General features: G+C 67.0%; 1 protein-coding gene across 4 annotated transcripts; it reads right to left on the bottom strand.

The window, feature by feature from the left end:
* Positions 1-10: 10 nt before the first annotated feature.
* PLXNB2 (plexin B2) lies at positions 11-27,770 on the bottom strand. Of its 4 annotated transcripts, none has more exons than XM_027540428.1 (38): positions 27,663-27,770; positions 16,871-16,923; positions 12,375-13,460; positions 11,859-12,041; positions 11,635-11,763; positions 11,034-11,134; positions 10,803-10,929; positions 10,291-10,450; positions 9,592-9,706; positions 9,413-9,521; positions 9,237-9,338; positions 8,784-8,876; positions 8,303-8,384; positions 8,049-8,209; positions 7,814-7,962; positions 7,540-7,648; positions 7,261-7,397; positions 6,918-7,088; positions 6,407-6,536; positions 6,093-6,320; positions 5,788-5,964; positions 5,560-5,699; positions 5,377-5,477; positions 4,875-5,104; positions 4,604-4,785; positions 4,199-4,265; positions 3,884-4,030; positions 3,215-3,371; positions 2,980-3,080; positions 2,827-2,911; positions 2,553-2,707; positions 2,313-2,473; positions 2,088-2,235; positions 1,653-1,717; positions 1,407-1,482; positions 972-1,046; positions 734-872; positions 11-650 (listed from the first exon to the last, which is right to left on the bottom strand). In XM_027540428.1, exons 3-37 carry the CDS (start codon positions 13,446-13,448, stop codon positions 768-770), a joined length of 5,532 nt encoding a protein of 1,843 aa, XP_027396229.1. In that variant the 5' UTR covers positions 13,449-13,460; positions 16,871-16,923; positions 27,663-27,770; the 3' UTR covers positions 11-650; positions 734-767. The 4 variants fall into 4 exon arrangements, with proteins under 4 accessions (XP_027396229.1, XP_027396230.1, XP_027396227.1 ...); XM_027540429.1 differs by lacking the exon at positions 27,663-27,770 and adding an exon at positions 20,398-20,523; XM_027540426.1 differs by lacking the exons at positions 16,871-16,923; positions 27,663-27,770 and adding an exon at positions 15,629-15,714.
* Between the last annotated feature and the right edge of the window lie 129 nt (positions 27,771-27,899).

Raw genomic sequence — 27,899 nt, 5'->3', positions numbered from 1 at the left:
AGCCAACCAGCAGAATGAAAAAAACCACTGTATTCGATTTACAATTCACAAGATTTACAAAAAGGGTTGGGGTGGTCCTGGCAGACCTGCTCCTGGCCCCCCAGACCTGGGCAGGGCCTCCAGGTCAGCCTGTCTGACAGGCTGAGACCAGGACCCCCCGTCTGCTGGGGCCCTTCTGGCCACCTGGGCCTTGACGTCTGACGTCCAGCTTGACCTTTGAGGTGGGGCCTGCAGCACGGAGTCCCCGGAGCGCCGGCACCCCGCCGGGCAAGCCCACGAGGTCATCGAGGCATCGTACCGCTTCTCTGCCTCCATCCGGGCGGGGAGGATGCACAAGGTCCGGGCACTGGGTCCTGGGGGCCGCAGGCACTCAGGCCCCGCCGCTGGAGGCCAAACCCAGGTGTCTGAGGCGGCTGCTGGTGCTCAGGGAGGGGACTGCAGCCTGACTGCCCCCAGCAGCCCAGCGTGGCACCGGGACGTAAGGCACGTTTTTTGAATCACTCAGGAGACACACTGGATGCTGGTTCTTCGAGAGGGAGCTGGTGTTGGCGGCGCCCGGCTCTATTGCTCAGGGAAAGATGCTAACGCGGCTACAAACGCTGGGGGGGTGGTCCCCCGCCACACACACTCGGAAGCCCGGGGCTGCTCCTCTGCCGGAGAGAGGAGGGTGAGTCCTGCCCGCTCGGCCCGCTCCCCCAGGGCTGCCCAGCGCCTGGCACCGCGCATCACACACCTGTGTCCCAGACCGTGATGCTGGAGGTCGGAGGTCAGAGGTCTGTGACCTTGTTCTCAAGCGCAGCCGCGATCTGCTGGAGCCGGAAGGCCAGCTGCATCTTCTGAGCGGCGGGGTCCTCTTCCAGGGCGTTGATGATCTTGGTTGGGGGAGGGGGGTGCGGGAGATGTCAGACCACAGGCCAGGGGAGGGGGCGCCCGAGGAGCGCGGCCGTCCCCGGGGAGGCTGGGCCCCCTACCTCGTCGTAGTACTTCTGCGTGTACTGGTAGAGCTGGTGCAAGGCCACGAGGGTGTTCAGGGAGTCCGTGTGTGCCTGAAGGGCCGGGGCAGGGGCTGCATGACCACGGGGGCCGGAGGCTGTGCCCCAGGGGGTGGGCAGATACGAAGGACCCCCCTCCGACCCCGTCACAACACTCAGACACACAGCGTGCCAGGCACAGACAGCTTCCCATCCATGGGGGCCCCGGGCAAGTGGGGCTGGCTCAGAGCTGTCCCCAGCGCCCCACGTGTCCCTGGCCGGCGCCTCTCTGGGTCCTGTGGGCACAACGTCACCTGCCCCCAGGGCTGTCTCCTGCCTGCCCCACATCCCCGCCTCCGTGGGGCCTTCAGGGTGGGGCAGAGGGCTAATCCCCGGGGGGTGGGGTCACCACCTGTGTCCCCTGTCCCCCCTTACCCGGGAAATCTCTGCCAGGTGTGTGTTCATGTCCTGGTCGCTGACCTGCACCATCTGTCTGATCCCCTTGTAGTAGCTGTGGGGGAGAGAGAGTTACACGGGGTGGGGGTACTGGAAGTGGGGGGCAGTGGTTCCCAGAGGTTGGGCCCTCCTCCTGATCACAGGCACCACCCAGGAGCCCCGCTGGGTGGGCGCCAAGGGTGGGCAGGCGGGGTCTGGCCTGGCGGGCGGGTGTGCGGGACTCACTCCTCCACCATCTTCTTGTAGGTGGAGATCTCCTTGGCGTAGAGGAGCTTGTTGCTGGGAGAGTCCTGTGGGGATTGGAGCCAAGTGACACCCAGGCCAAGACACCCAGACGAAGAAGGGTATGCGGGAGAAGGGTTCCCACAGGGTAGCTGCCCTGCCCGGCCACAGACCTGACGCTGTTTTTGTCGTTTTGTAATTTACAGTAAAACTCACTCTTTCTCGTGGAAGGGGAAGGACGACAGGGTCCCTGACTGCCAGAGGGCCGCTCCCCACAGGGTCTCCCAGCACGCCAGGGACCGGCACCTGCCTTCCTCCTGACCTCCAGCCTCCACGTGCGAACCCACACCTGAACTGACCCCTCACCCCGCCGCAGCCTGCTACCCTGACGCCCCCGGTCCACGCCCCGCCCCCCGGGCGGCCCGCGGCAGCACGCACGCGGCTCAGTTTGTGCTCTGTGCGCGTGCAGGCGTCCATGAAGGTCTGCGCGATGACCGACAGGGAGGCGTCCACCACCTCGTGGACGTGCACGTCGAAGATGAAGTGGGGGTTCTTGAGGATGTTTACCCAGAAGCGGAGCGGTAAACTGAGGCAGAACAACAGGGCGTGAGGAGGAGCGTCAAGGAGCAGGGCGGGCGGGGTGGGGCGCGGCGGACTCCCCACCTGTTGGTCTTCCAGATGTGGATGGTGTCCTCATCCTTAATGTCATGCTTTTCTGCCTGCTCGTCCAGGAAATCGAAGAAGTACTTGACCGCCGGTGGCACCGCGTTCCCGGGCGCCAGCACGCTTTGGAAGAAGTTGTCCACGAACTGCTGCAGCGTGCCCTGTGGGGGGGCGGGGCTCAGCCGGGCGCCGAGGGGCGGGAGGGCCAGGCCTGCCGCCCACACGCCCAGCGAGGCCCACCTTGACGGACAGCAGGCGGGTCAGGTAGATCTCGGTGATGGCCTTGGTACGCTCCTTCTCCTTCACGCTGCCGCGCTTGGACTTGCCTTCGTCCACCTCGTCCGTGGGCCGCACCAGGTGCCACACCCGGTTCTCTTCCTCCAGGAGGGCGTGGCCTGTGGGAGCGGCTGTGAGGGGCGAGGACCAGAGCCCAGGGCCGGGGTCCCAGCACCGGGTGGACCCTGGCTCAGGTCCTCAGGGGCCAGAAGGGGCCAGACAAGGAGAAGGGACTCACGCTCCCCAGGCAGGTCCTGCTGGCTGTCCTCGGGCTGCTGGGAGACCCCCACCTTGGACAGGATGAGAGTGGCTCCGTCCCGGACCTGGGGAACAGGGACGTGAGGGCCTGCTCCACACCCCCCTCCACGGGCCCTCCCCGTGCCCCACTCACGTTGTAGTGCATCAGCGTGTTGACGCGCCTCCACCGGCCCTCCCGCTGAGAGGTCAGGTCCAGGTCTGACAGGATCTGGGCTGTGGACCCCGGACGCCACTCTGCGGGAGGACACAGCCCAGCTCCAGGAACCCCATCCCAGCCCACCGGGCTGGCCTCCCTCTCGCCACCCCCACGCCCCCGGCCGACCCGGCTCCTCGGGGCACAGAGCCAAGCCTCCAGGGACGGGGCTCACCGAGGACCACGCTGTCGGCCTTGGGCCAGCGGGAGCACGGCTGAGTGCGGTACACCTGGTCGATGATCTTCTCCTTGACCTGGGAGATGGTGTCGCAGTTGAGGACCTTGACTGGAACTGCATCGACCCCTTCGTCCTGGACGATCACGCTCACCGTCTGCACAGAACAGAGGACCAGCTGGGGAGGGGCCCTCGCCCTCGCTCGCCCCAAACTGGAAGCAGGCGTGGGCCTCCTCCTGATGGCAGCCTCTCTGGTGGAGGAGAAGGAGCAGAGCGTCCTGAGCCCGACAGTACTCGGGGCCTCACCTTTACCTGCACCGTGGCTCAGCAGGACAGAAAACAGGGAGCTGCTCACGTGCAGCCATCACAACACACACAAGGAATCACGGGAGCACACGCCATGCACCGCCTCCCCGTACACACGGTTACCACCACACGCTCAGTGCGCTGGGCCCCACACACGCCTGCAGCAGCCTGGGAACCCAGGAGGCAGCCGGCCTGGGGTTGTGGCCCTTAGAGCCCCTCTCCAGGAATCCAGGACCCAGACCCCTCCCTGGGCAGGGGTGGGCCCAGCACAGGGGACTGGTGCTAATGTAAATCCGTGAAGGAGGCAAGTGGCATCCAGCTTCTGGTTCTGAGGCTGGCCCGGAACCAGCCCTGGGGGCTCACCAGGGGTGTGTACTCCACATCGTCCCCCAGCAGCCCTGTGTCGTTGAGGGTGTACTTGGCTTTCTTCTGCACAGCATCTACCGGCCCCTTCTCTACCTGATGCTTGATGGCCTTGAAGAGCTTGTACAGCGGCTCCCCTGCACTATCCTGGAACAAAGTAAGGTGGCTGAGCCAGGGGTGGGACTGACCACACCAGGGTGGGAAGCAGACCCATCCAGATGGAGCTGGGCCCCGGGAAGGTGGACACTGGAAGGTTCCAGCACCCCCTGGGACCTCGCCCTGCCCCCACCCCCAGCAGAGCTGGGTGGGACCCACCTTGAGATACTGGTACAGGCAGATAGACATCCAATTAGACAGCATTCTCTCCACCACTGTCTCAGACCTGAAGGTGCAGAAAGGCTTTGTACAAGGGACCCGCTAGTGTCCTGAGGATCAGCTGGCTTCTTTAGGTACCCAGGCCAGGTACGGCAGCCCAGGCTCCATCCACGTCCCGGGTCTCCATCTCCTGCAGTGACCAATCTCCCAGGCCCCTCAGGGAGGGCATTTCATCATCCACCCCATGCGACAGTGCTGACCACACGGAGGAGCAATGCCTCCTTCTGCCCTACTCACTAGCCCTAGCTACACCTGCCGGCCAACCAGGTGCCTGGACAAGCCTGTGCGCCCTGCTGCACCCCCACCCCAGGCCCCAGAGGTGGGCCCCCGCCCTGCCCCACACACCTGCGCAGCATCAGCTTGGGGTTCTTGGCCACCACGTACTGCTCCATGAGCTCTAGGAAGAGCGTGCGCATGATATCTGTGTAGTACTCCAGCTTCCCGTGCAGAGCCACGGTCAGCAGCGACGCAAAGTAGACCTTGGCGCGGGCGGAGAATTCCCGCTGGTTCTCCAGGGTGTGGATGAACTGAAGTGCAGGCCGGTCAGAGCCCCGCCCTTCCAGGGGCCCCGCCCACGCAAGCCCCGCCCCCACCCACAGCCAAAGGCCGCGCTCACATTGATGAGGAAGCACTTGCTGTTGAGCAGATTGGAGAACTGGTAGAGTGCCTGCTCCACCACCTGCCGCCGAGACTCGGGGATGTCTAGCTTGCCCGTGATCATCACGTCCTTGTCGCCGTCCTTGGAGGGCAGGAAGAAGACGCGGTCGGTATAGGTCTTGTAGTCCAACACGGGGATGCCTGCCTCGTGCACGTCGTTGGTCTGGTCCTCCATCTCAATCATCAGGTCTGCAAAGGGGTCGGGGTAAGGCACGCATGGCCGTCGCTGGCCGCCCACCCTCCTCTGACAGCCCCCCCGAGCCCCCCTCTCCCAGACCCTGCCCCGAGCCCTCCTCTCCTGGGACCCGCCCCTGAGCTCCCCTCTCCCAGGACCGCCCCCCAGCCCTCCTCTCCTGGGACCTGCCCCCCACCCCGAGACTCCCTCTCCCAGAACCTGGCCCCCGAGCTCACCTTTCCCATGACCTGCCCCCTGAGACCCCCCTCTGCCGGGACCCGCCTACCCGTGAACTCCTTTTTGCAGCGGTCCCGCACACTTTCCTCCAGGCCCTCCAGCTGGGACTTGATCTTCTCATACTCCCGCTCTGCCTGCTGGCTCTTCCTCCTGGAGGCACAGGGAAGCTCCTGGGACCCGGCCTGGGTGGTGCCAGCTGGTGGGTGTGGCCGAGGGGTGGAGGCCGGCTCACCAGTAGCAGTAGACAGACACAGCGATGACAGCCACCATGGGCCCGATGACCAGCGGCAGGATGAGGCTAAGAGGCACGTCGCTCGCGCGCGTGTCGTACTCTACTCGGCCCAGCACCCACTCCCGTGAGCCAAACTTCACCTGCGTGGGGAGAGACTCAGCAAAGACCAGGGGGCCCGCACCAAAGACACCCCCGCACGCCCCCCAGCCCGCGCCACCCCACACGCACAATGAACTCTGGCAGGTTGTGGGCCGTGTCTCGCTTCTGCCTCCGCTTGGGAGGGGGCTGCACCTCTGGGGGCTCACAGTACAGATCGGTCTCCGTCAGCGTCTTCATGATGCAGCGCTCAGCACCCACAAAGGCTTCGGCCTCGTGAATGGTCATAGCCTTGTTCAGATTGGTGCCCTGGGGTGGGGGGTTGTCACAGTGACCAGGAGGGCATCAGGGAGGCCCCGAACAGCTCAGGCCAGGCCTTGGGCTGCTCCCTGCCCGCACCGCTCAGGACCTGCCCCCGGGGCTGCGCTGGTCCTCACCCGCGCGTGAATGAGCTTGTTGACTTGCTTCTTGACACCCCCGGTGAAGTTCTCGAAGGTGGGGTCCGCGACGTACTCAAAGGCACCAGCCTCCGTCCTAAGCAGGGCCTGGTGTCCGTCCATCCGGATGAGCGCGGTGAGGTTGTAGGCCTCAGGCTCCTCAGGGACGGCCGGGGACAGGAATACGACCTTGGAGTCATTGTAGAACACGTACTCCGTGCCCACGACCTGAGGACCAAGGCGGGACCTTTAGGCCACCTGGCACAGGGGGCCTCCAGCCCTGGCTTGTACCGATAGCGGGCACCAGGACTGACCGTCACAGAATGCAGCGGTCCGGTCTCCCGCCGCCGCCTCCAGGACTGCAAGGGCTCAGCTATGACGACCATGGCGAACCTCTGGATCAGGCTGAAACCCTGTCCTGTGACGTTGATGCTCCGGCCACCGCTGGGGGACAGGGAGGAGACAGAGTGGGCACACCGGGCAAGGCGAGTGCCCTGCAGGGCTACGTCCCTGACCCCACCCACCACCATCTGGGATACACTTGCAGGTCAGTGTGAGCACAGACCTGCTGCAAGGCGGAAGGTGTGCCCAGAGCACGCGACTGAGCACTGCCCTCCTGCACTGTGAGAGGGCAGGGAGGCTGTCCACTTGGGGGTCTAGGGGGGAAGGGACCTGGGGGGACAGTGGGGAGTTTGGGAGGCCCTCTCTTGTCACCCAGACCAGCATCTGCCAATCCTCACGAGGGTGGAGGGCAGAGAGCGTCTGGGAAACAGCCGAACAGGGTGGGTGTGGGGGGCACCTGCTACCAAGGGGCCCCCGTCACACCTGACAAAGCTCCGCAGTGGCTCAAAGGCCCGCAGTACTGGATTCTCACGGTAGGTGAAGGTGATACCAGGGTTGGGCACTTCAGAGCCCCCATAGTAAATCTTCAGGGCCAGCTCTCCCGGAACCGCCTGGGGGCCAGTGACACACTGAAGCTGGGCCCCGAACTGTGTCCTGAGGGTATGAGAGCCAGTCAGCGTCAGCCCCACCCGGGGACCACCCCAGCCCCAGGTCAGTGGGACCACTACCCCCTCCAGGATGGACACAGGGTCATGGCCGGAGGGCCCTCACCCTGTCCCCAGGACCAGGGGAGACCAGTATTTGGCGACCTGTGGGTGACACCCACACGTTACAAGGGACGTCATTGAGGGTCACTCTCACGTCTTCCTCAGAGCCTGTGTCCAGGTGGGTGCCATTGATGGTCAGCGTGGTGCCGCCCGCCTGTGGCCCCTGCTTGGGCTCCACACTGTGGGGCTGGGGCTGCTGGAAGAGGGGCAGGGCATCTGGCTCAGGGCTGGGTGGGGACGCAGGCCCTCCGCCCAGCTCGGGCCTCCCCTGGGCCATAGCCGCCTTCAGGAGGCCCCCAGACCCTGCCCACATCTGTGCTGACCTGCCAGGCACTTACCTGGTAGGTGAACTGGGCGTGGGGAGGTGAATGGCCAAGCTTTCCATTGATGTCCACCTCGACGCCGCCTGTACAGGGCTCCTCTGCAGCCTCGATGGTGCACACAATCCTGCGTGGGTGGCAGGCAGGTGGGCACACTCTGTGGGTGTGCAACGCCTGGGCACCCACGCACACCTGGACCACGTCTCCCCTCTCCATGGCCCCCAGTCCCCTGGCCCCCTAGGACAGGGCCTAGCCCAGCCCTGGGAGTCCAGGTCACGGGCTGCCCACTCACCGGGTGGACACGGAGTACCGTTCTGGCTCAAAGGCACAGTTTTGGCCAGCCACAGTGACCCTCTTCACGTCGTCCGCTCTGACCCCCAGGTTTGACCCAAGGATGGTGACGCGGATGCCTCCACCCAGCGGGCCGGTCTCAGGCTGGATCTGAAATTGGCAGAGCCTGGCTGTCCCAGGGGTCCCGGGGTGGCAGAGCCGGAGCTCTCCTGTGGGTGAGGGGCTGGGGGGCTCACCCTGGTGACGACGGGCGGCGGGCACTCGGAGGTGGCATTGCTGCACAGGGCCTCGTACACACAGCGGCTCCGCCCGCTGCACCACACGCAGCGGTAGGCGGGGTCAGCGGCCAGGCACAGGCTACAGTCGCTGCGGCCGAAGGAGCAGTTGTAGAGGGTCACTGCAGAGAGAGAAGCCGGCCGTCAGCAGGGCCGTCCTGCTTCCCGCGCCCGCCCGCCCGCCCGCCCGCCCAGCTGCCTGCCCGCCGGCCCACCTTGCAGCCGGCTGTCAACATTCTTGCCGGCGGACTTGACGTACAGGTGCAGGGGTAGCGTCTCGTTGGCGTCGTGGGTCAGCTGGGGGCACACGGGCACGCTGCACCCCCGGCTCCCACAAGGTCCCCGACGGCCACGACCACGTGTCCCCACACAGCGGAGGGCGATTCCCATTCCAGGGAGCCGGGGGGCACAGGGACGCCCCGAGGCTGTGCCTGCCTGCCGCCTGCTTCCTCAGCAGACTGGTGTGGTGGGCCTGCCCCCCGCACCCCTCAAGCTTGTTGCTGTTCAGTTGCACAGTCGTGTCCAACTCTGTGCAACCCCGTGGGGGTCAGCACGCCAGGCCTCCCTGTCCTTCACTGCCTCCCGGAGCCCGCTCAGACCCGAGTCCATTCAGTCGGTGATGCCATCAAGCCGAGGAGGGAATTGGCCGCCTCCATGGGGTCCACCAACCCGGCCCACCCACCCAGGGAGGCGTACCTTCGGAGTCCGAAAGGAGAAGGTTCCTGGCTCCTGCGTGCTGACCAACGCCTCAAACTTGAGCAGGTCACTGCCCACAAGCAGTGGGGAGCCCTGCCAGACGGGCCAGTCAGGACACCCCGGCTGGGCCACCCCACCCCACCCTGCCCTGGGCCCCAGAGCCCGCCGCGCCACACAGCTCCCAGGCCGCTGGGGCGTCCCCGCCCAAGGAACACTTTGCCACAGCTCGGTCCCCTTATGGGCCCACCTACTGCTCCCTCCTGAGCAACACTCGCTGCCAGGCTCCTAAACCCTGAACGCTCGCGGCCCATCCAAACGCCACCGATCCTCCCAGATCTCTCTGCCTCCCCCACACGCTGGGCCTTGAGCGCTAAGAGGAGATGGTTTCCTGTCTGCAGGGGGCGGGCCCGGAGTAAGCCCCACCCCCAGGCCCAGGCCCTGCAGCACCCCCACCTGCACCGTGTCCAGGTTCTTGCCCTGGAAGGTCACGTCCGTCTCGTGATTCACGGGGATGACCAGCGGGCTGGGGTTCAGGAACTGGGGGCAGTCGTCCTCCTGGGGAGGGGGAGTGGTCAGGATCTGCCAGGCCACGGCTGAGCAGCTGGGCCCCCAGCGGCCCGGGCCCTCACCATGTGGGCGCCGACGACGCCGTCCTCGGGGCCGGGCGAGGCCTGCTGACACGCGTGCTCAAGCAGCGCCCACTGGCAGGTCCAGCGATTGCTGGAGCAGGAGATGCACCTGGAAGAGGGGGTGGTGAGGGGCCTGGGGGCCGCAGCGGGGGCCAGGGGTGGGCGGGGGAGCCACTCACGGCAGGTTCTCCTGCAGGCTCATGGCCTCCCGGCAGTCATAGAAGGGATACTGGTGGGAGGTCAGGAAGACGTTGCCGCGTTTGAAGTGGAGCCGGATGGTCACGGCCACATGATCTGCGGAGGGATGGCGTTGGGTGGGGCTGCGGGCAAGGCTGGCCCGTGGGGGATGGGGAGGCAGGAACCGGGCCTCCTGTGGTCCCAAGCCAGCCTTGCGTCAGTCTCCCACAGGACACCAAGTGCAGAGACCCTGGCTGGAACCAGCCCGAGGGCTCAGCCAGGCCTCCGTCAGATCCTGGCTCCGGTGTTGCGCTGCCTGGCCCCCGCCCTGAAACGCTGGCCACCTTTCTGTCCCTGTGGGCGTCAAGAGCCGTGATTCCCTGGCATCTAGGGCAGAGTGCTTTCTAGGTCCTGGCCACGTCACTGCACAGGCCCTGCCTTCACCGGTGAGCCTCTTCCACCGCCCCACGTGCTCAGGGGACAGGCTCGGCGCCGGGCCTGGCCTCCAGGGACAGCCTCACCGGTCTAAGCTGGCTGGGGCGGGGGATGGGGGCGGGGCAGGTGCCCAGCACACCCTGCTCGCACGCCGCCTGGCCAGGTGCCCAGCACACCCTGCTCGCACGCCGCCTGGGCAGGGTATGGCCCTGGGGTCTCGGAGGGCACCCGGGGCCAGGCTTGGCAGGCGGCAGCAGTTGCCTCACCCTGGCCAGGCGGCGTGCGGGGGAGGCTGCTCCTGCTCGGCGAGTTGCAGACCACAGCGCCCTCCTGCAGGCGTGCGGGGTGAGGCGGCGATCCTCCGAAGAGGCACAGCAGCGTGTCGTCGTCACGCAAGGCCGGGAGGGGGCTGACCGTCAGCTGCACCTGGGGAAGGGCCGTGCCGCTCGCACCAGGTCTCTTCTGCCCCAACCTGGCGAGTGGGCCTCCTCCCAGCCCGGCCCCACCCGGGGCACCTGTCCCCTGGTTTGCTCTATGGCCGCCCTCCTGAATGTGGACCCCTGCTCCCTGGAAAGCTCTCTAGAACCCAACTCCACTTCCCCTAAATGGGACCCCATTTAGGGTTGGGTCACTCCTGGGACAGGGCCTGGGTCTGTCCTGGATTCTCAGGGTACCCCAGGTCAAAGGGGACCACACAAAGGATGGAGTCCCTGTGCCCAGGCCCAGCACCACAGCCAGGAGCACGGCCCTGTGTGGGCCCCCGGCCATCCCCACTCACCTCTCCCTGGGCCTGGCGGCTCATGTTCTGTGGGTGGGCCCCGGTGACAGCCACGCAGGACTCGTTGCGACTCCACAGCCAGTGGCCGCTCTCATCTGCCCGGGGGCACTCCGCCTTCCTGGTGCAGCTGCGAGGGCGGGGGGCAGTCTTAGACTGGTGCCCATCAGCCCCCGGGCTGGGGCAGGGCTGCACCCCCAGATTCTGGGCGGGGCCGAGACCCTGGGCACTCACCGGCCCTCGACGACACACCAGCCGCAGTAGGGGTCCTGTGAGCTCTGGCAGTGAGCGCAGCTGGAGAAGCTGGCACACTCCTGCACGAGAAGCCGGAACACCTGAGGGCACCAGGGCGGCGAGCATGACTATGGCCTCCAGCCAGAGAGGACCCCCCCCAGACACCGACGCCTGGGACCATCAGCTCAACCCCACCTTTACCCGCTAAGCCTTAGGAGCCTCAACACCAATGCAAGGCTGAGCAGGGACGGCTCCGGGCAGCCCAGGAGGCTAGACCTCGCCCGGGATCAGCTGGCACCAGGTTCCAAGAAGCCAAGGAGCCCTTGGTTATGGCACCTCCCTGGTGCCTATTGCATCAGCCCCTAAGAGGCTATGGGACTTGGCCCATCTGAGCTCATAGGAGTGGCCCCTCAGCCCAGCTTGCCCTTGGGGAAGGCTTACTTGGAGCACTGATTCTCCGGTCAGATGGACCAGACAGACACAGAATAGACAGAAACAGTTTCAAAGGCGGGAAAGGTGCTCAGAGACATGGTCAGGGCCCGAGAGGAGAGCCGGCCCCTGCCACGCCGCTCGGCCCCTCTCCAGGGCCCCATGGGCCCACCTTGTCCTGGGTCATGGCGTACAGGCTGGCCAGGTCTGCGGCCAGCACCAGGTCTCTCTTGATTCTCTTGTTGATCTCCACGAGGATGGCGCCGTACTCCGTGGAGCTGCCATCCGGGGCGAAGTACACCTGCGGGCACGGGGGCAGGCGCGCAGTGAGGGCGGGGCCGTCTTGTGCACTGAGGACCCCGCCGGGAGCCACCCTGCCCCAGCCCTGGGCCTCACCTTGAGGACCCGGCCATCCGAGGTGCCCAGAAAGGCGATGGTGTGGCCGTTCTCGGTGGTCACGGTCACGGCCGTCAGGTTCAGGCCGCCACGGTGCAGCACGGCCTTGACCGAGAGGCCGTCGTGGCTGCCCAGCGGGTAGGGCAAGTGCTCCGAGCCACACAGGAAACTCTTGCTGGCACCCTGCAGACCACGGCGTCAACGCCTGCCCGAGGCCTCTCTCCCGCGATGGCCCCCAGCACTCAGGGCCGCACACATGCCCCAGAACCAGCCCGGCCACACAAGGGCCCCTGGGTGCTCACTGCTCCAAGCCCCCACCCCCGGTGCACCCAACACCTGGGAGAAGAGGCACCCATGTGGGTGTCCACGCTGACCTGCCCGTGGAAACCCCACACACCCGTGCAGACGTACACAGCCCTCACAACAGGGCGGCATGTGGACACATGTCAAGCAGGGCCACGCACAGACCCCCCCGCATGTGGCCCAAGCCCCTGTGAGGACGCTGAGGCCACGTACCGACACGTGGCCACCACACTGGATGTCGCCGTGGAAGGGCTTGTAGAACGTGTCGCGGGCCACCTCACGTGCGCCCGTGTAGCAGGCGTCGCGGTTGGCCTCCATCCTGCGGTGGACCTCGTCCAGTGGGAACAGGCAGAGGCCGGTCCGAGGCCCCCTACCGCCCCGGCCGTCTGTGCTGAAGACGGCGTACAGCACCCCGCCGGAGCCCGGCCGGTCCAGCGAGGCTGCCAGGCAGGTGCCGAAGGCGGGGGCCTGGGCATCGCCGGGGTCCAGGCAGCTCAGGTCCACCTCCAGGTAGGAGTAGTAGAAGGGGTCCTGTTTGCACATGCGTGCCAGCAGCGTGCGGTTCCGGGCCGGGTGTTTGTCCTGCTGGTTGAAGACAAAGAAGACATAGGGGCCGTCCTCAAAGGCGGCCACGAACTGCTGCGTGTTGGAGGACATGTAGCCGGCCTTGTAGGTGGCGTGGTCCGTGTAGGCCTCGAAGGCCTCCCGGCCCTCGGTCCGGTCCAGCAGGCGGGTGCTCACGATGACCCCGTTGTCGTGTGGCCCGTTGCCCTTGCCCACGAACAGCAGGCGCTCACCGCCGGGGTCTGCGGCGCTCACCAGGCCCACGGTGGCCACGCTCTCGTCGTTGCTGGCCACAAAGGACTTCTCGCCGCTGCCGTCTTCGTAGAAGAGGCGCGTGGAGATGTTGCCCAGGGCGCGCAGGGCGCAGATGCCCTTGAAGAGGCTGCCGCACTCCACCAGGCGGCTCCGGGGAGGGTCCAGCAGCAGCAGCTGGTTGACGTTGTCGGTCAGCACGGCCTCGTGGCACTGGCTCACCTCGATGGGAGGCGTGCACTTCTTGTTGTCCAGGGCCGGGCCCGTGGCCGCCCGCTGCTCCAGCTGCAGGTCGGCACTCAGCTGGTAGAGCATGTTCACCGCGCCCACGTACACCATGCCCGACGCCTCGTCCACCACCAGGTGGTTTAGCTCCGTCTCGCTGCGGAAGGAGTCTAGCTTGCGGGGCCGCAGACTCGCGCTCGTGCCCGCCAGGCCCAAGAGGGCCAGGGCCCAGAGCTGCAGCGCCATTGCCCCTGCCCCCTGCGGGAAGAGAGGAGGGTCAGGGCTGCGCCAGCCTGGAGGGCCCACCCACCCTGCTCCTGACGCCCAGCCCAAGGCCCACTCCCTTCCCCGCCTTCCCGCCCCTCTGGCCAGACACACCCACTCTCAACTCCAAGGAGACCGTCTCCCAAGCCTCCTCAAGAGGACCACCCTGTGACCTAACCTCTGACGGGCCAGGCTACCAGCGCTGCAGCTCCAGGCCTGGGTGTGGCCGGCCGCCCCCAGGACTGTGCCCTGGCCTTCGCCCCCAGGTTCCCAGAGCACCTTCAGGCCCACCTTGAGGCAACAGAGCACCTCCTGCAGAAAGTGTCCCAGGCACTCACGTCCCATGACCCCACAGTGCGGGTGATCTGAGAGGCACCAGACACCACCCCCAGACCACGCTCCCCACAACACAAGACCTGAGCTGACAGGCTCCGGACGTGCAAACCGGGGGTCACACACCTGTTCTGCGCCTGACTCTCAGCACACTGTGTGATCTGACCATAAACAGAGGAGCTGCGGGGACTGCAGCCCGGCCTGCCTCCCTGACCCCCACCCCACCCCCCACCCCCCAGGGCCACAGCAGTCCAGCTGCCCTGCTGGGGAGACCCTCATGTCTCTGAGAGGGGGACCCCAGAGTCTGAGAGCAGTGCTCTCAGAGCACTGAGAGCGTGTGGGCAGCAGCAGTCCACGTCGGTGTGCAGGGATCTACTTGAGCACACGCCCCTGTGTGGGTATGCAGGCCCATTCCCATGTCCGTGCGCATGAGGGCTGAGCTCAGGGTTGCCAACACGCAGGCCTCTCCCGGTTTGGGGTGGCCCAGCATCTCCCCACCTTGGGGACCCTGATTACAATCTTGAGAGTCTCTGCCACCACCCCCTCAGGCTGCCCTCTCCCAACCTGTGTCCCAGCCCTCATCCCTGTACCCCTGACATCTGCCCTGAGGGTGTCCGTGCCTGGCAAGGCGTTTAGGGCAGCCCTGTCCGTGACCACAGGGCCAAGTGCAGACTGGCCCGGATGGCAGAGGTAAGGAGGGGCCCTGGCCTCCCAGACTGCCCACACCGGCCGCTGCGGCCACCTTCAACAACCACCTCCCTGGACACACTCTTATTCACTCAAGAAACGACTACTTTGGTCCTCTCCTCCAACACCCTTCCTGCTCACACCTCCTCCAGGAGGGAGAAAGCTGTCTGCTCCGTGGCCAGGGAGAGGTCTCTCTGGGGCACTGGCTTTGGGCAAAGCTGTGTTGACTGGAAAAGTCTGGCTTCCTCTCATGGACCTGTGACTATTACACAGAAGTAAGCGGACTTCCTTCTTTCCCTGAGCCACTAGGAACTCCCACCCCCCAGGCTGTGGCTGCTTTCCCCGCCCCCCGCCCAGCATCCCTGGGCCACTAGGAAGCCCCCCGGCCAGGCTGTGGCTGGTCTCCATCCCTTTGTTCCCATCTCCACTACGTCCCGCGAGCCCCGCGAGCCCCTGGAGGAGGCGTAGCCAAGAACCAGGTGACAAAGCCTCCTCAGCCCAGAGCCACCGGGGGGCGCCAGTGGGTCCCGGCCAGGGAGGGGGCAGCTCGGCGGGACAGCGGTCCCCCGCGCAGGACGCCCTGCTCTGAAGCGCTCCCGCCTGGGCCTCCTGACAAGCTGCTGGGAGAGGAGCCACCCACAGGCCGGCCGGCCGGTGTCCAGCAGGGGAGATGGCAGGGACCTGGGAAGGGGGCGGAGGTGGCCCGAGAGGAGGAGGAGGGCGGGGCAGCCAGGGTGACCGGGCCGCGCGGAGAGGCTGGGGAGGACAGGGAAGATTCCGGAGGCCCGCCAGGGGCAGGGGCCCCACCAGCGCACAGTCGGCTCTGGCTCGGCGGGCCGGGGAGCCCGCGCGGGGGACAGGACGCCCCGGAGGCCCCCAGGCGTGGGGCTGGGCCACCCGCCAGTCCAGGACTGCGCGAGGCCCGACGCTCGGGAGCCTGCGGTGCTGCCCCCCAGACCCGGGGGAGGGCGGCCAGGGTGGAGGCCCCGCCCCGCCGCCCCTCCCCCGCCGCCCATTGCCCCGGCCGCCCCGCCCCGCTGGCCGGCCAGTCGCGGAGCAAAGTCCGCTCGGCGGCGCTGCGCGGGCGGCGGGGCGTCCGGGGCCTCTGCTGGCGCGCCTCTCCCCCGCCCGGCCCCGCTCACCCGCGTCCCCGCGTTGCCGCCGCCGCGACCCCGGCCCAGCTCGGCTCTGGCTCCGGCTGCGGCTCCGGCCAAGGCCGGCCGCGGAATGAATGGAATGTTCCCCGAGCCCAGGGAGGGAGCGAGCGGGCGGGCGGGGGCGGGGGCGGGCCGGCCGGCGGGGGCGGAGCTGCGGCCGGAGCCGGAGCCGCCCCTGGGAGCAGGGCCCCCGGTCTCCGACGGATCCGTGTCCAGGCCCCTCTGCCCATCGGCAGACGCGCGGAGGACTTGAACCCAGAACCGACCGATCGGGCACAACGCCCACTCCCCCATAGGCTCCTCTCCCTCGGTCCCAGGAGATGGGAGGGTCAGAGAGCCTAAACCGAATGCTCTTGTCGTCCTCTGATTAGTGCCCACTTGACTGAGCCCCTGGGGCCGGGGCCCTGGGCCTGCTACACCAGACGTGCTGGGTGAAGGCACTGTGTGCCCTCACCCAGGGGACCAGATCCTGCTGCTGACTCCCAGGGGCCCAGACGTTGGGCTGTTCCCTGCCCCACCCCACCCCCAGGAGGCTGGGGCCAGACCTGGGCTCCCTGCCACCCGCAGGAGCCCTCTTGGGCAGTGGGCAGAGTGAGCCCCTCTCACAAGCCCAGGTTGTACAGTGTCACAGGAAGGGCTAGGACTCCAGGCGGCAGTTCCCTCCACTTCCTGGACAAACAAAAGCCTCAGGTGACCTGCCTGGCCAGGCCCAGGAGCAAAGGGTGACCCACCTGACCAGGAACCACGCTCAGGCCGCCGCACGGGAGGCGCCAGGCCCAGCCGGCAAAGCTCCCTGCAGCTGGTGTTCCTGGAACGGGCGCTTCCTGTTTTGAAGGCAGTCCGGGACCCCTGCTTGCTCACCGGGGCAGCGGGGATTTCCTCAGGGGCACCAGACGCCTCTTCCTGGCCGAAATCCGGAGGTGCACTTCCAAGAAGTCCACAGCTCCAGCCTGCTGCCAGCCCGGAAGCCGTCTGGACATGTGCCCCCCGCTCCAGGCCCGATTCCCAGAAGGCAGCGCTGCAGTCAGTGCCCAGTGGCACTTCTGGCTCCCTGCAGAGCCCACCCTCCCACGCGGTCCTGCCAGCGGCCCTCACATCAGGGCACCTGGTTTTGGGCAGACGTGCCTGCTGGGCCTGGCCAGACAAGACCTGTGGGGACACCTCGCTCTGTCACTGTGTGGCTGTGGCCCCCACTACCTTCCCCAGCTTGCGCTAGCCCACACTCACCCAGGCTTCAGTGATCCGGCTCAGTCTCTGCTCCAGGCCAACATTGAGGTTCTCTAAAAAGCAAAGGAGAGACGGTGGTCTCACGACAAGCTTGGCCCCTGCCTCCACATCTGGGGTGCGAGGAGCAGCCCGTGGGGCCCCAGCTGGCCTCTGCCATCCTGGCGGACTCTCAGTCTCTCCTGCCTCCTCCATCCCACCTTCAGCCCCGCCCAGACACTGGCCTCCCAGCCCCAAGCCCAGCACCCCCGTGCACACAGGTCCACTTGGTGTGTATGCCTGCATGCCCCTCCAGCCTCTGCTCAAAAAGGCAGAGAAAGGAATTCCCTGGCTGTCTAGTGGTTAGGGCTCTGCACTTTCATTGACGAGGGGCTGGGTTCAGTCCTCTGTTGGGGGAACTAAGATCCTGCAAGGTACATACATTACTTTGATTAAAACTAAAATTGTTTTCTGAAAAAACACAACTCTGCAATTCTCCTTACTAGACGTGTGATCTTGCACAAGTTACTTAACTTCTCTGAGCCTCCTTTCCCTATCTGTGAAAGCCCAGTGGTTTGTAAGAACTAAAGGATGTGGGCCTGAAAAGCCTGTCACATTGTAGCACTCAACAAGCTGCGATTGTATCCTCTCCTCCTGGATAAACACGCCTGCGTACCCGCAGGGAGGATCTGGTCAAGGATACTTCTCAGCACGGAAATATGCAACCGGAGGACCCTGAGAACCCAAGGTGCTGGTGAAGATGGGTGGTCCGTGTGGACCCGGACAGAGCCCAGACCTGTTGAGGACAGCTGTGGTGCAGAATTCCAGGCCTCTCCACCCACGGGGGTTGATACAGACACATGAGTTTAATTGAGAAGTTCTAGAAGAGGACATCCAAACTGAAAGTCCTGGTGAAGCCTTGAGGCAGGGAGGAAGGAGCTGAGACAATAAAGCAGCTTCATGTTCCACTTTTTGAAAACGTTTTTGCAAGATTATATTGAGTATGCACATGCTACTGGTCTACTGAATCCCGCCCCACCGTGGCCACTGACCACTGGCTCCCTGTCTGGCTCGCCAGCAGCATGCCCCCGGGCACCTCATTCCTGTGCCAGACAGCCCCCAAATGTGGCGACCAACACTGTGAGGAGGGCCCAGGGCTGGAAAGACCCCCCAGCAGGTCTGAGGGAGACCAGGAGGGGCAAGGCCTGCGGGTGGGGGGCGCCATACCTACACACGCGGGGCAGGAAATCCCGCTGGCGTCCTCAGCCCCCAGCAAGCAGGGAAGGGTTAACCAGAAACAGGAGCTCAAGGCTCCAGGTGTGGGGGTGAAGGTGCCTAGGCAGCCTTTGTGAAAGGGCAAAGGCCACTCCACAGGCAAAGTCAAGGCCAAGCCAAAGGGCGTCCGGACGGTGGAGCCTAAGAGAGGGCCGGGCCGGGCCTCGAGGCTGCGGGGTCCACAGCCCTGGGGCCGGAGCATGCAGGCCTGCCCCTAAAGGGACAGGCCTCCGTGTGCCCCGTGCCTGCTCCCTCTGCCTGGCCTGGCCGAGTCCCCAGCCCCAGCCCTCCACCTGCCCAGGACCTGGGGAGGGGGTGCTGCATGTGTGCTGGAGGCTAGGCCAAGGGAGGCTAGCCTCTTCCAAGGGACCCGCTGCTCCTAAGCCCACACACCCAGCCACAGCCTCACCTGAGGGACCTGCACCAAGGGACCCCCTCGCGAGGGACCCCCTCGCAGACTCTGCTGGAGGCGGTCCTCAGATCTCTCCTCCCGACAGCAGGCACCCGCAGCCCACATTTCCTTCAGAAGGACCTGGACACCTCCCTTTCGCTCGGCCCCCAGCTGCCCCATCATGTCCACCCTGCCTCCAACTGACAGCTCCACTCATTCCTGCCATCTCAGATGAAGGCCCCTCTGCTGAACGCCCACAGGTCCGAGGCCCTGGGTGACCCCCGCCACAAGCACACACACCCAATGCCGCTGCCGAGTCCCTTTCGACCCAGGGTTATATGGGCTATGGACAAAGTTACCCTGTGACTCAGTTTCCCTGTGAGGCGCACAGGGGTAATGACAGTGCCAACCCGAGTGTGAGGCTGGGAGGTGTAAGTGAATCTGTGCCTGGAGGAGGGACTCAGGGTGACATCATGATGCCAGTGTGCCTCTGCTTTTGCCGTCCCCCTGGAAAACGCCTACCCACTCCCCCAGAAGCCGGAGACAGCAAGCCTGACCCAGCCCTGCAGGACCGTCTCTCACCCACCATGGCCCACGGTCTCATGATGGGCCGTGATGATGGGCCGGTGAGCGCCCCTTGGTCTCAGCCCTGTGATCCAGGATGGGCGTGACACATGGCAGAGGAGGCTGGGCGTGCACGTGCCCCCAGGGCTGGTCCCCAAGCCCCCCGCACTCAGCGGGTGTTCCCCAGCCTGAGCACCGGAGGGGACAAGGCCTCTCCTCACACACCCACCGCCCGGGGAGCAGAGGAGCCGCGCCCAGCGGGCCCCCCGAGGCTCCCTCCTTCGATTCCTTTCTCCTAAGCAGCAGCCTCACCCCCTGCTCCCCCGCCAGGAAAAGGCAAACAGGAGATGCCCACTGGGCAGGGCAGGGATCCAACCCCAGGCTAGGGCCCCTTGCAGCCCTGGCCCCCAGGAGGAGGGCCCTGGGGCGCAGACTGGCCCTTCCTGTCACTATCTTCAAGCAAAACTGACGCAGCGACGTCTCAGCGCTGAGGTTGCAACGCAAAGCAGCCAGATCTGCGGCGGTGGGGGGGGGGGGGGGGGGCGGGGAGGGGCGGTGGCGGGCGGGGCGGGGCGGGGCGGGGATGGGGGCTGGCCCTTGGCAGCCAGTGGGCTCGGGCAGGGGACCCAGGCTCGGCCGACACGGAGAGGGGCCGTTCAGACAGAGATTCAGGCCCAGGTGGGAACACTCTGAAATGGTGGGGGCGGGGGGCAGCCTTAGCACCGCAGGGCGGGCACTCGGGACCCCCAGGACCGAGGGGGTGGAGGAATCAACCCCCTGGCGGAGAGCTCGGGGCCGTGAGTCACTCCCCCGACCCTAGGCCGGGAGGTAGCTAGGGCTGCGGTCCGGCCCGGAGCGCCGCCCCTCCCCCGCCGGGCAGCTGGCGGCGGGAGACCCGCCTGCGCTCCGCTCCTGCGACGAAAATGCAAATCTGCAATTAGCCCGGAGCGCGAAACAAATCAGAGGAAACAAAACCGGCGCTACGCCGGCAAATCGGAGCCTCCGCTGTTTTCAAAACAAGAGCGGGGAGTGGGCGCGCTAGGGAGGGTAGTGTCGCGGCACCCGGGCCAGGGAGAGAGGAGTCCCGGCGGGCCCGCCGCGCGCCCCGGGGCCCGGGTCAGAGTTCAGTCGGGGAGGCGGGGCGCGGCCCCGATGGGGAGGGGCTGCCCGGCCTCGCAACCCCAGGCGGCCCGGAGCCCGCGCGGCGCCCGCGGACCACCCCTCCCGAGGCCCCGCCTGCACCCCGCGCCCCCGGGGCCGCGCTTGGGCCTCTGACTGGGTTCCCCGGGGCCCCTGGGCGCGCGGTCGCGGGGAGACTGACCTCCAGTCGCGATGACGGTGGCGGCGGCCACGTGGTCCCAGGGACCGGTCCCCAGGGAGCCTGGCGGGAGTCAGGCTGTCTTCCGCCGGCTCCAGGCCCAGGCCCCCGCGCTCCGTGGTCCTCCAGTTACCCACTGCGGCCCCAGTGCCGCCTGCGTGACACCCCACCCCACCCCAACCAGACTCACCGGGCAAAGGCCGAGCGATGGGCAGACACCTCCGAGCGGGGGCGGGCCGGGGCGGGCCGGGACCTGGCTGACGTCTAGCTGGAGCCTTGCGTCAGCGCCGGGAAAGCCTCCCGAGGGACCCTCCCAGGTGTAGGGTGTCACCTCCCCCTCCCCACCCGCCCGGCTCCCAGCCGCTCCTCTCCTCCCGGCTGGGGCTGAGGGAGACTGGGCAGCCTCCCCTGCAGCTGGGGCTCTGGGGCCCAGCAGGAAAGTTACCCCTGCCCTGTGGCCAGAGATCAAAGGCCCAAGACCCAAAGCCAAGGTGAGGAGGTGCAGAGAAGCCCCAGGGCTCTCCCTGCTGCCTGCCTAGGGGGTCTCCTGGCCCGCTCCCCTCGACCCTGTGGGCCTTCCCCACTCCAGCTACCTCAGAGCACCCCTCCGCCTTCATCTGAGGTCACCCTCACTGGGGTCTTGTGTCCCGCCCTGACCTTCAGGCACCTCTGCAGCTCCCTGGGCCTTTGCAGCTCCCCGGGCTGATCCCATGCTGTTGGCCACGGGCCCCAGTCACTGCCTCACCCAGCGACCGACCGCCTGACCCTGACCCTGTGGAGAGAAGGCTTAGGGGAACATCGTTTCAATGAATTGTTCTTCAAGAATACAAGCCGGGCCCTGCCAGCAGCCCACAGCCTCCTGGGCCTTCCAGGCCCTCGGGGCAGAAGGTGGGGTTTAGTGGGGCCTGGCGCCCACGGGCTCCACTGTGCTGCTCGGCCTGCCCTCCTGAGTGCCAGCCGCCCGTGCCCCACCTGGACTCGGTTGGGCCCTGATTCCCCCTCAGGCTTGCCCACATCCCTCGTCTGCAGAACCGCGCCCCCCGGAACACCTTGCAGCTTAATGCCTCTGTCAGTTTCCCTGTGCTCAAGGGGACCCCCAGATGGGCCCGCCGACCTGCCCCATCTGCTCATCCCGAAGCCCCCAAATGCTTGCTGTGTGCTGGGGACATGGGGACAAGCCTTCCCGCCCCAGGGTCAGGAGGCCCCGCGGTGCTCCCAGCAGCTGGCCGGCCCTGGCCCACAGTGGCCTCAGGCCACACCTGGTGCACAGATGCGTGGCGCTGGCACTCGGGTGAGGGTAGACACCCCCAGAGACCCCCTGCCTGTGGGCAGCCGGTCAGGGCCGGGCTGAGAGGGACAGGAAGACACACTGAGGCATAAGAGGCACAGTGTGGGCTGGGCTAGCTGGCGGAGGGAGGGCACTGCAGGGCCTCTGCGCGCAGAGTCAGGGAGGCCCAGCCGCCCCGGCTCCCGAGGGGCTCCTACATGAGGCGCTGCACCCCCGTCCCCCCAGCAAGCAGGGAGGCTGGAGCCGTGCAGAGGGCGCGGGGCCCGCCGCGGCAGGCATGGCCACTGGCTCTGATGTCTGATGCCCAGCCCTTTCCAGGCTGGCCCCCGCAGCTGGTGGGGTGCTGCTGGCCGGGCTGCCTGAGGCTCACGGCGGCTGCAGCTGGCCCAGGCCCAGGCCCGGCCTGGGGCCCCTTCCCAGGCCCTGCGCAGGGGCGGGAGCAAGGCTTGGGGCGGATGGGTGAGGGCCCAGTGAGCAAGGAGCAGGCAAGGCCTGTAATCTGCCTGTCAGTCTGTCAGCGCCGTGGCGGCCGCCCCAACCCCGCCTCCTACATCACAGCCGAACCCCACAATTAGCCTGGGGCACTGCGCCAGGCCGACGTGCCAGCCACCCCACACACACCCGTGAGCACACTCGAGCAGGCGCACATCTGGGATGCCTCGGGGGTCCCTGCCTCGGGGGTCCTGCCCCTCCGCCCACGGTGTTTGCGGGACGAAGAGCCCCAGACCCGACCATTTGGGCTGGGGGCGTCTCAGGCAGCCCCAGCTCAGCGTTGGCCCAGGGCACCCAGAAGGGCAGAGAGGCCTGGAGTGGACCCCGGGCACCCTGCGTGGGAAGGGGGGGCTGGGCCCTCCGCGCTGGCTGCAGGGGCCGCAGGGGCGGGGCCTCATAGGGCTGGGAGGATCTGGAGTCCAGCTGTGGCAGGGTAGTGGGTGGGCTCAGGGTCAGGCTCTGGGAGGGCAGAGGCACCGGGAGTTTCCAGCAAGGAAACGCCCCAGCTCAGGCTGAGGCTGGGTGCTGAGGGGGGACTCTGCAGGTGCCAGGGGGCAGTGGGGCGGCCAGGACTTGGGGGGACACCCGGCCTCCCTGTGATGGCACGCCCTGGAAGTGGCCCCCAGCCCCTGGGGCCAGGCCCCGCACCCACCCCAGCTCAGGGCTGGCTCGGTTCAGCCCAGAGCTGCCTGCCACCCACGGGCCAGGGCCGAGGGTCTCTGCAGGAAGCATTGCCAGTCTCCCCTCTGGCTCCTCCTTGGCCTCCTGTCTCTCATCCTGACCTCCCTCCCTGGGTCCTGAGATGGCCACGGTGGCCCCCAGATCCGGCCTGATGCCAGGACAGGGGAGATCTAGCCCCTCACGTCCCCTGGCCAGCCTGGGGAAAGACTCGAAGGCTGAGAAGGGAGCTGGGGGCCATGCAGGGGCCTCACTGCAACCACCTGCCCTCGCCCAGGGAGGCTTGGAGACTGCTTCTCCCACCGTGGGGTGTGCGCAGAGCAGTGGCCACCTTCCTGGGGCGGGCACTGGCCTCCCACAGCAGTGTCCTGGGCCCGGCCCTTCTGCAAAGCAAGCCCGGCTCTGAAAAAGCCTGGGGAGGGGTGGGGGCAGGACCCCACACTCAGGCCTGGAGCCCGCAGCGCTTAGTGGTCTGGGAACTCACCCTCGGGGCCCGGCCAGCCCCTCCCAGCGCCCCCATCTCACCGCTCCTCCTCCAGGACGGTCCCTCAGGCCCCAGCTATCAGGGCTGCTCCGGGGCGCCTCTGGCACCCAAGGACCCAGGCTGCACGTCTGGCTGAGACCGCAGACCTCTGGAGCCCTCTCAGCCTTCAGTGGCCAGCTTGGGACTGGGCAGGGGGCCTGGAGGGAGCTGAAGGGGCCCCACGGCCAAGCCCCCATCAGGGCCCATGCCCTGCGAGGCAGCAGCCTGGCCCAGACCCGGGCAGAAGGCCGGTGGCCGGAACTGTTCCTGCCTTGGGGGCAGAGGCCCCTGCCCAGACGCTGTGTTGACACAGGTGGCCCTCTGCAGAGCTGACATCAAACCTCTTTCCTCTTTCTTCCTCTTCCTGAGCAGGGGCTTCAGATGGCCCCGCATCAGGCACAGAGATCTGAGCTCAGCGCGGTGCCCCTCCTCCCGCACCCCCAGGGGAACCGCTGGCCACCTGCGCCGAGCAGCCGTGTCTCCACACCCAGAAGAATCAAGTCCAGGGCAGGGCTGATGCCAGCACAAGGGTCAGAACCTGGGTGACACCCAAAGGCCTCACTCGCTACCCGCGTGCCCAGGCCCGGACTCATCTGGCACCAGGATGCGCCCCGTTTTAGAGGTCTTGTGATCTCAGGGGCTGAGGACGTGGGCCCCAGGCCGAGCCCTCTCCCAGGTGCCCCGCCTCACCCCAGGACAGCACCTCCTCTGCCCAGCGCGGCCAGCCCACAGGGTGGAGAGTTGCCAGTGATGGGGGAGCCAGTCTCTGAGTGAGGCCCCACGGAGCTGCAGAGGGGCGCCAGAGAGGCCCAGAGGGCAGGAAACAGGACCCCAGTGCCAGGGGAGGGGGGCAGCCCTGGGCTCCTCCCCGGGACCAGAGGGGCAGACCTGCAGGTATGCCCACGGTCACTCTGGGCTCCACCTGAGGGTCTGGGTCCAGCTACTGTCATGGGCGTGTGAACACCAAGGAAGCAAATCGAGTCAGGACGCACTGGGGTCGGCACTGCAGGCAGGACACAGGCCCTGCCCCGCCCTTCACACGAGCAGCTGTGCCCTGGTCTGGCTGGGGGGCCCAGGAGAGGGCAGGGCTCCTGCCTGGTCAGCTGAGGGACCGAGGTCCTCAAAGCCTCAGGGACAGAGGGAAGCAGAAACCCACGTGAGGATATGAAACCAGGGAAGGGAAAAACCACGAAGGGGCCACATGCGGCAGAGGGAGAAGAGGGAAACGGAGTGCCCCCCCCAGCCCTCCGCAGCCCGGTGTCCCCCACCAATTACGGGTCACCAGCAGCCCAGTCCGTCCTATAATTCGAGACCAAAGACATTTAAAGGCCCCAAACGCAAATAGCCATTAGCCTCAGGGGGAGGGACTCATCCAACCCCCACAAGAACTAGAGACTGGCCCCTGTGAAACTGCACCCACCTCAGCGAGCGGGGTCGAGGCTGGAAGACCAGCCCGGTTCGGCTTTCGACAGGTCTGATGGCTCCTCTCCTCCCCTGACTGCTTCCCACACCCTTGTCTAGAGCAAGTTCTGGACACAAGAGGGTCTCAGCAGAGAGGAAAACCCTATCCCCCCACCCAGGAAGCCAAGGCAGGAGGCTGTGCCTGTTGCTGCAGCAAAAAGGCCTGAGACCTGACGTGAGTGAGGACTTCCTGATCACAGGACAGCCCCGGAACAGAGTGCCTGGCATCGCAGCGTGGATCTGCCCGGACCAGACCAGGGGCCACGTGGGGAGGCGCCGAAGCCACAGCCGGTCCCACGCCCAGCATCCCCAGGCACCACCAGCTCGGCCCCCGCAATGTGAGACCAAGGCAGGGAAGACAGCACCACGCTCTGGGAATGGCCCAGGTCCCAGGACAGCTCACGGCCTGTAACCAAGCTGTCCCGGGGGCAGAGGGGCATATGCCATACGGAACCGCCCCAGGCTGCCGCCACCACCCCCCTCCCCAGCCTTCCAATCCAATCTCTTCTGCTCCACTCGCCTGGGCTGCGGCCAGGCCCCTGGGCTGCAGCCCTCCAGCCCAGCTGCTCACTCTGCCTCCCAGTGCAGACTCTCCAGGGGCCGCTGGGGGTGCGGCTGCAGGCAAGCCCGCAGGGACCCCGCAGGCCACGTGACGGGTAGCAGCCCAGACAGCTCCTGGCAGGGCCCCTCCCGTGGGGGACCCCTCACAGGTGGGACAGACTGACAGGTGGGGAAGTGGAGGCAGGGGCCGGGCGCTCGGAGGGGCTTCAGGCAAGGGTGCCTCTGTCAGTGGGCCAATCAGGAGGCGGGAGAATGGTCAGAGATTCGGCCCCGGGGAACCCCAGCGCCTCACCCACTCCAGGCAGCCCAGGTCACACCCCTGCCTGCCCCGCCACCCCGGGACACACTGCACGACCGCCAGGTGTGAGTAACAAGCCCAAGGTGTGTCCCTGAACCCAGCGCGGGAGGCAGCCTCACAGGGCCTGGGGCCATGGTGCTGAGCCCTCCAGAGGTGAAGGGGGGTCTCCTGGCGGGGTGGCTGCCCTGGGGCCGAGACCAGAGGTCCGCGATCTCTCCTGGCCCACGGCCTCCCCCAGAGAACTCGGGCGCACCCCAGGCTGGCTCGGCGGGCCTGCTGGGGCGTTCTCCAGGCCCGGGTGACGCAGCCCCTCCCACCCCGCCCCCGACCGGCCGAGCAGCCGCGGAAGGTGCTGGAGCTGCCCGGACTTGCCTGTCCCTCCCTCCTGGGGCTCTCAACCCACGGCCCCGGAAGTGGATCTCTCTCCCACGGCTGCAGCCTCCCCCTTGGGTGGCTGGACACGGCTGGATAATCCAAAATAATTCCTTCTTGGCAGGCGGCCGGCGGGGGAGGGGGGACTTGAATTCCAAACCCTTGTTTTTCTCTGCAACTTCACTCCTCTCTTGGGGCAAGGAGCCCTGGGCCAGACCTCAAGCCTCCCCCCACAGTCGGACGAAGGTGGGCCACCAATAGGTGTGCTGGGAAGAGGTGACAAGCTCAGATGTGCTGAAAGCACCTGCTTGTTTTCAGTCTTCTCCAGGAATTTTTAAAAGCTGACACGCCACAAAACGTACTTAACGGCTTGGCCAGGCTGATGCTGACCGTGCCCTCCGAGGGACCCTCGCCTCAGAACAGAGGACAGACAGTCCCTGCCCCAGCTGTCCAACTCTGGGGCTCCCCGCTCTATGCCAGGGTGATGTCCAGATATGGGGTCGGGCTGAGCCCCCACCTCTGGGAGCCTTGTTCTCCCGTCTCCACTGGGCCCAGCCTGGACGTGTGGGGGGACGCAGGGGGTGAGGTTAAGCATGAAAGGGGTTCCCTAGGGCAGGCTCAGGCCCAGAGGGCCCTCCAAGCTTCAGAACGTTCCACTGGCTTTGAGGTCGAGCTTCACCCCCAGTCCTGACCCCCCACCACAGCCCCAGAGCCCATCGAGACCCCTTCCTTTCTCCAAGTTGGCTGGGAAGAGGAGCCTAGTGACGTGGCAGGAAGCTCTGAAGCCCTTGAGCCCAAGGACCCTCCTCAAATCTTACAAGCAACCTGAGCACAGAATGGTGGGAAAGGCCCATCTAGGAGGGCTTCCCGCAGGCGGAGGCACACAGAGGGGCAGGGTCCGGGCAGAGTACAGAGACTTTCTGGGTCCCAGAGTGTCCACCCAAACATCAGACAACACCGGAACCGCGGGAGCCGGCGGCGCAGTGAAGCAGCCGGGCCGCCAGGACTCGCCCGGTGCCAGGCCGTCCTCCTCCCAACACGGAACCTGCACCCGCCTTCCACCCAGGCAGGTGCAGGCAGGGGCGCCCAGGGGTGGCCTGGCTCATTCCCTCCTCATCAGGCCCGGGGGTGTGGGAGCCGCTAAGGTCTGACCGCGGGCCCAGCCCCTCGGGAGAGCTCCGGCTCAGCCACCCCGGAACGAGACTGGGTGGGCGCGGGCCTGGGACTCTTGCACGGTTAGGGCCGACCTCCGCCCTGTGCACGGATCTCGGTGGCCAGAGGACTGGGGGCAGGAGCACGGAGGGTCGGGAACCACAGCGGCTCCGGAGGGGCGCGGCGCCCCACTTGCGACCCTCGGCCCGGCCACCACCGGCGCCGCGGGCCTCGCCCACCGCCTGGAAGAGCGCGAGGCGGGAGGGGCCCTGCCCCGGCTGCCCGGACGGAACGACAGCGGCAGAGGCCCGGGTCGCCCTCCGCGGGGCGGCAGCCTCCCGGGTCCCCGCGTCCCGAGCGCCGCATGCCAGGGCCAAGCGGCGCTGACGATGAAGCCCGCCCCCGGCCCGGCCGTCCGCGAGAGCGGGGCCCCGTCCCGGTACCTGCTCGTTTGCTGCGGAGGCTCGATGGCGCCCGGGCCGCGATCGGCGCAGCGCTGTGGCCCGCGCGGCTGCCATGGAGACGGGCCTTTGTGTGGCCGAGGAGGGGCCGGAGCGCGCGGGAGCAGCGGCCCCGCCCCCGGCGGGGGAGGGGGATGGGAGGGAGGGGGAGGGGAGGGCTCGCCAGGCGGGGGAAGGGGAGGGGGCGGGGGAGGGGAGGGGGGAAGGGGAGGGGGCGGG

The sequence above is a fragment of the Bos indicus x Bos taurus genome, chromosome 5 (genome assembly GCF_003369695.1).
Source record: "Bos indicus x Bos taurus breed Angus x Brahman F1 hybrid chromosome 5, Bos_hybrid_MaternalHap_v2.0, whole genome shotgun sequence".
NCBI classification, from domain to species: Eukaryota; Metazoa; Chordata; class Mammalia; order Artiodactyla; family Bovidae; genus Bos; species Bos indicus x Bos taurus.
This window is presented reverse-complemented; position numbering and strand designations above follow the sequence as displayed.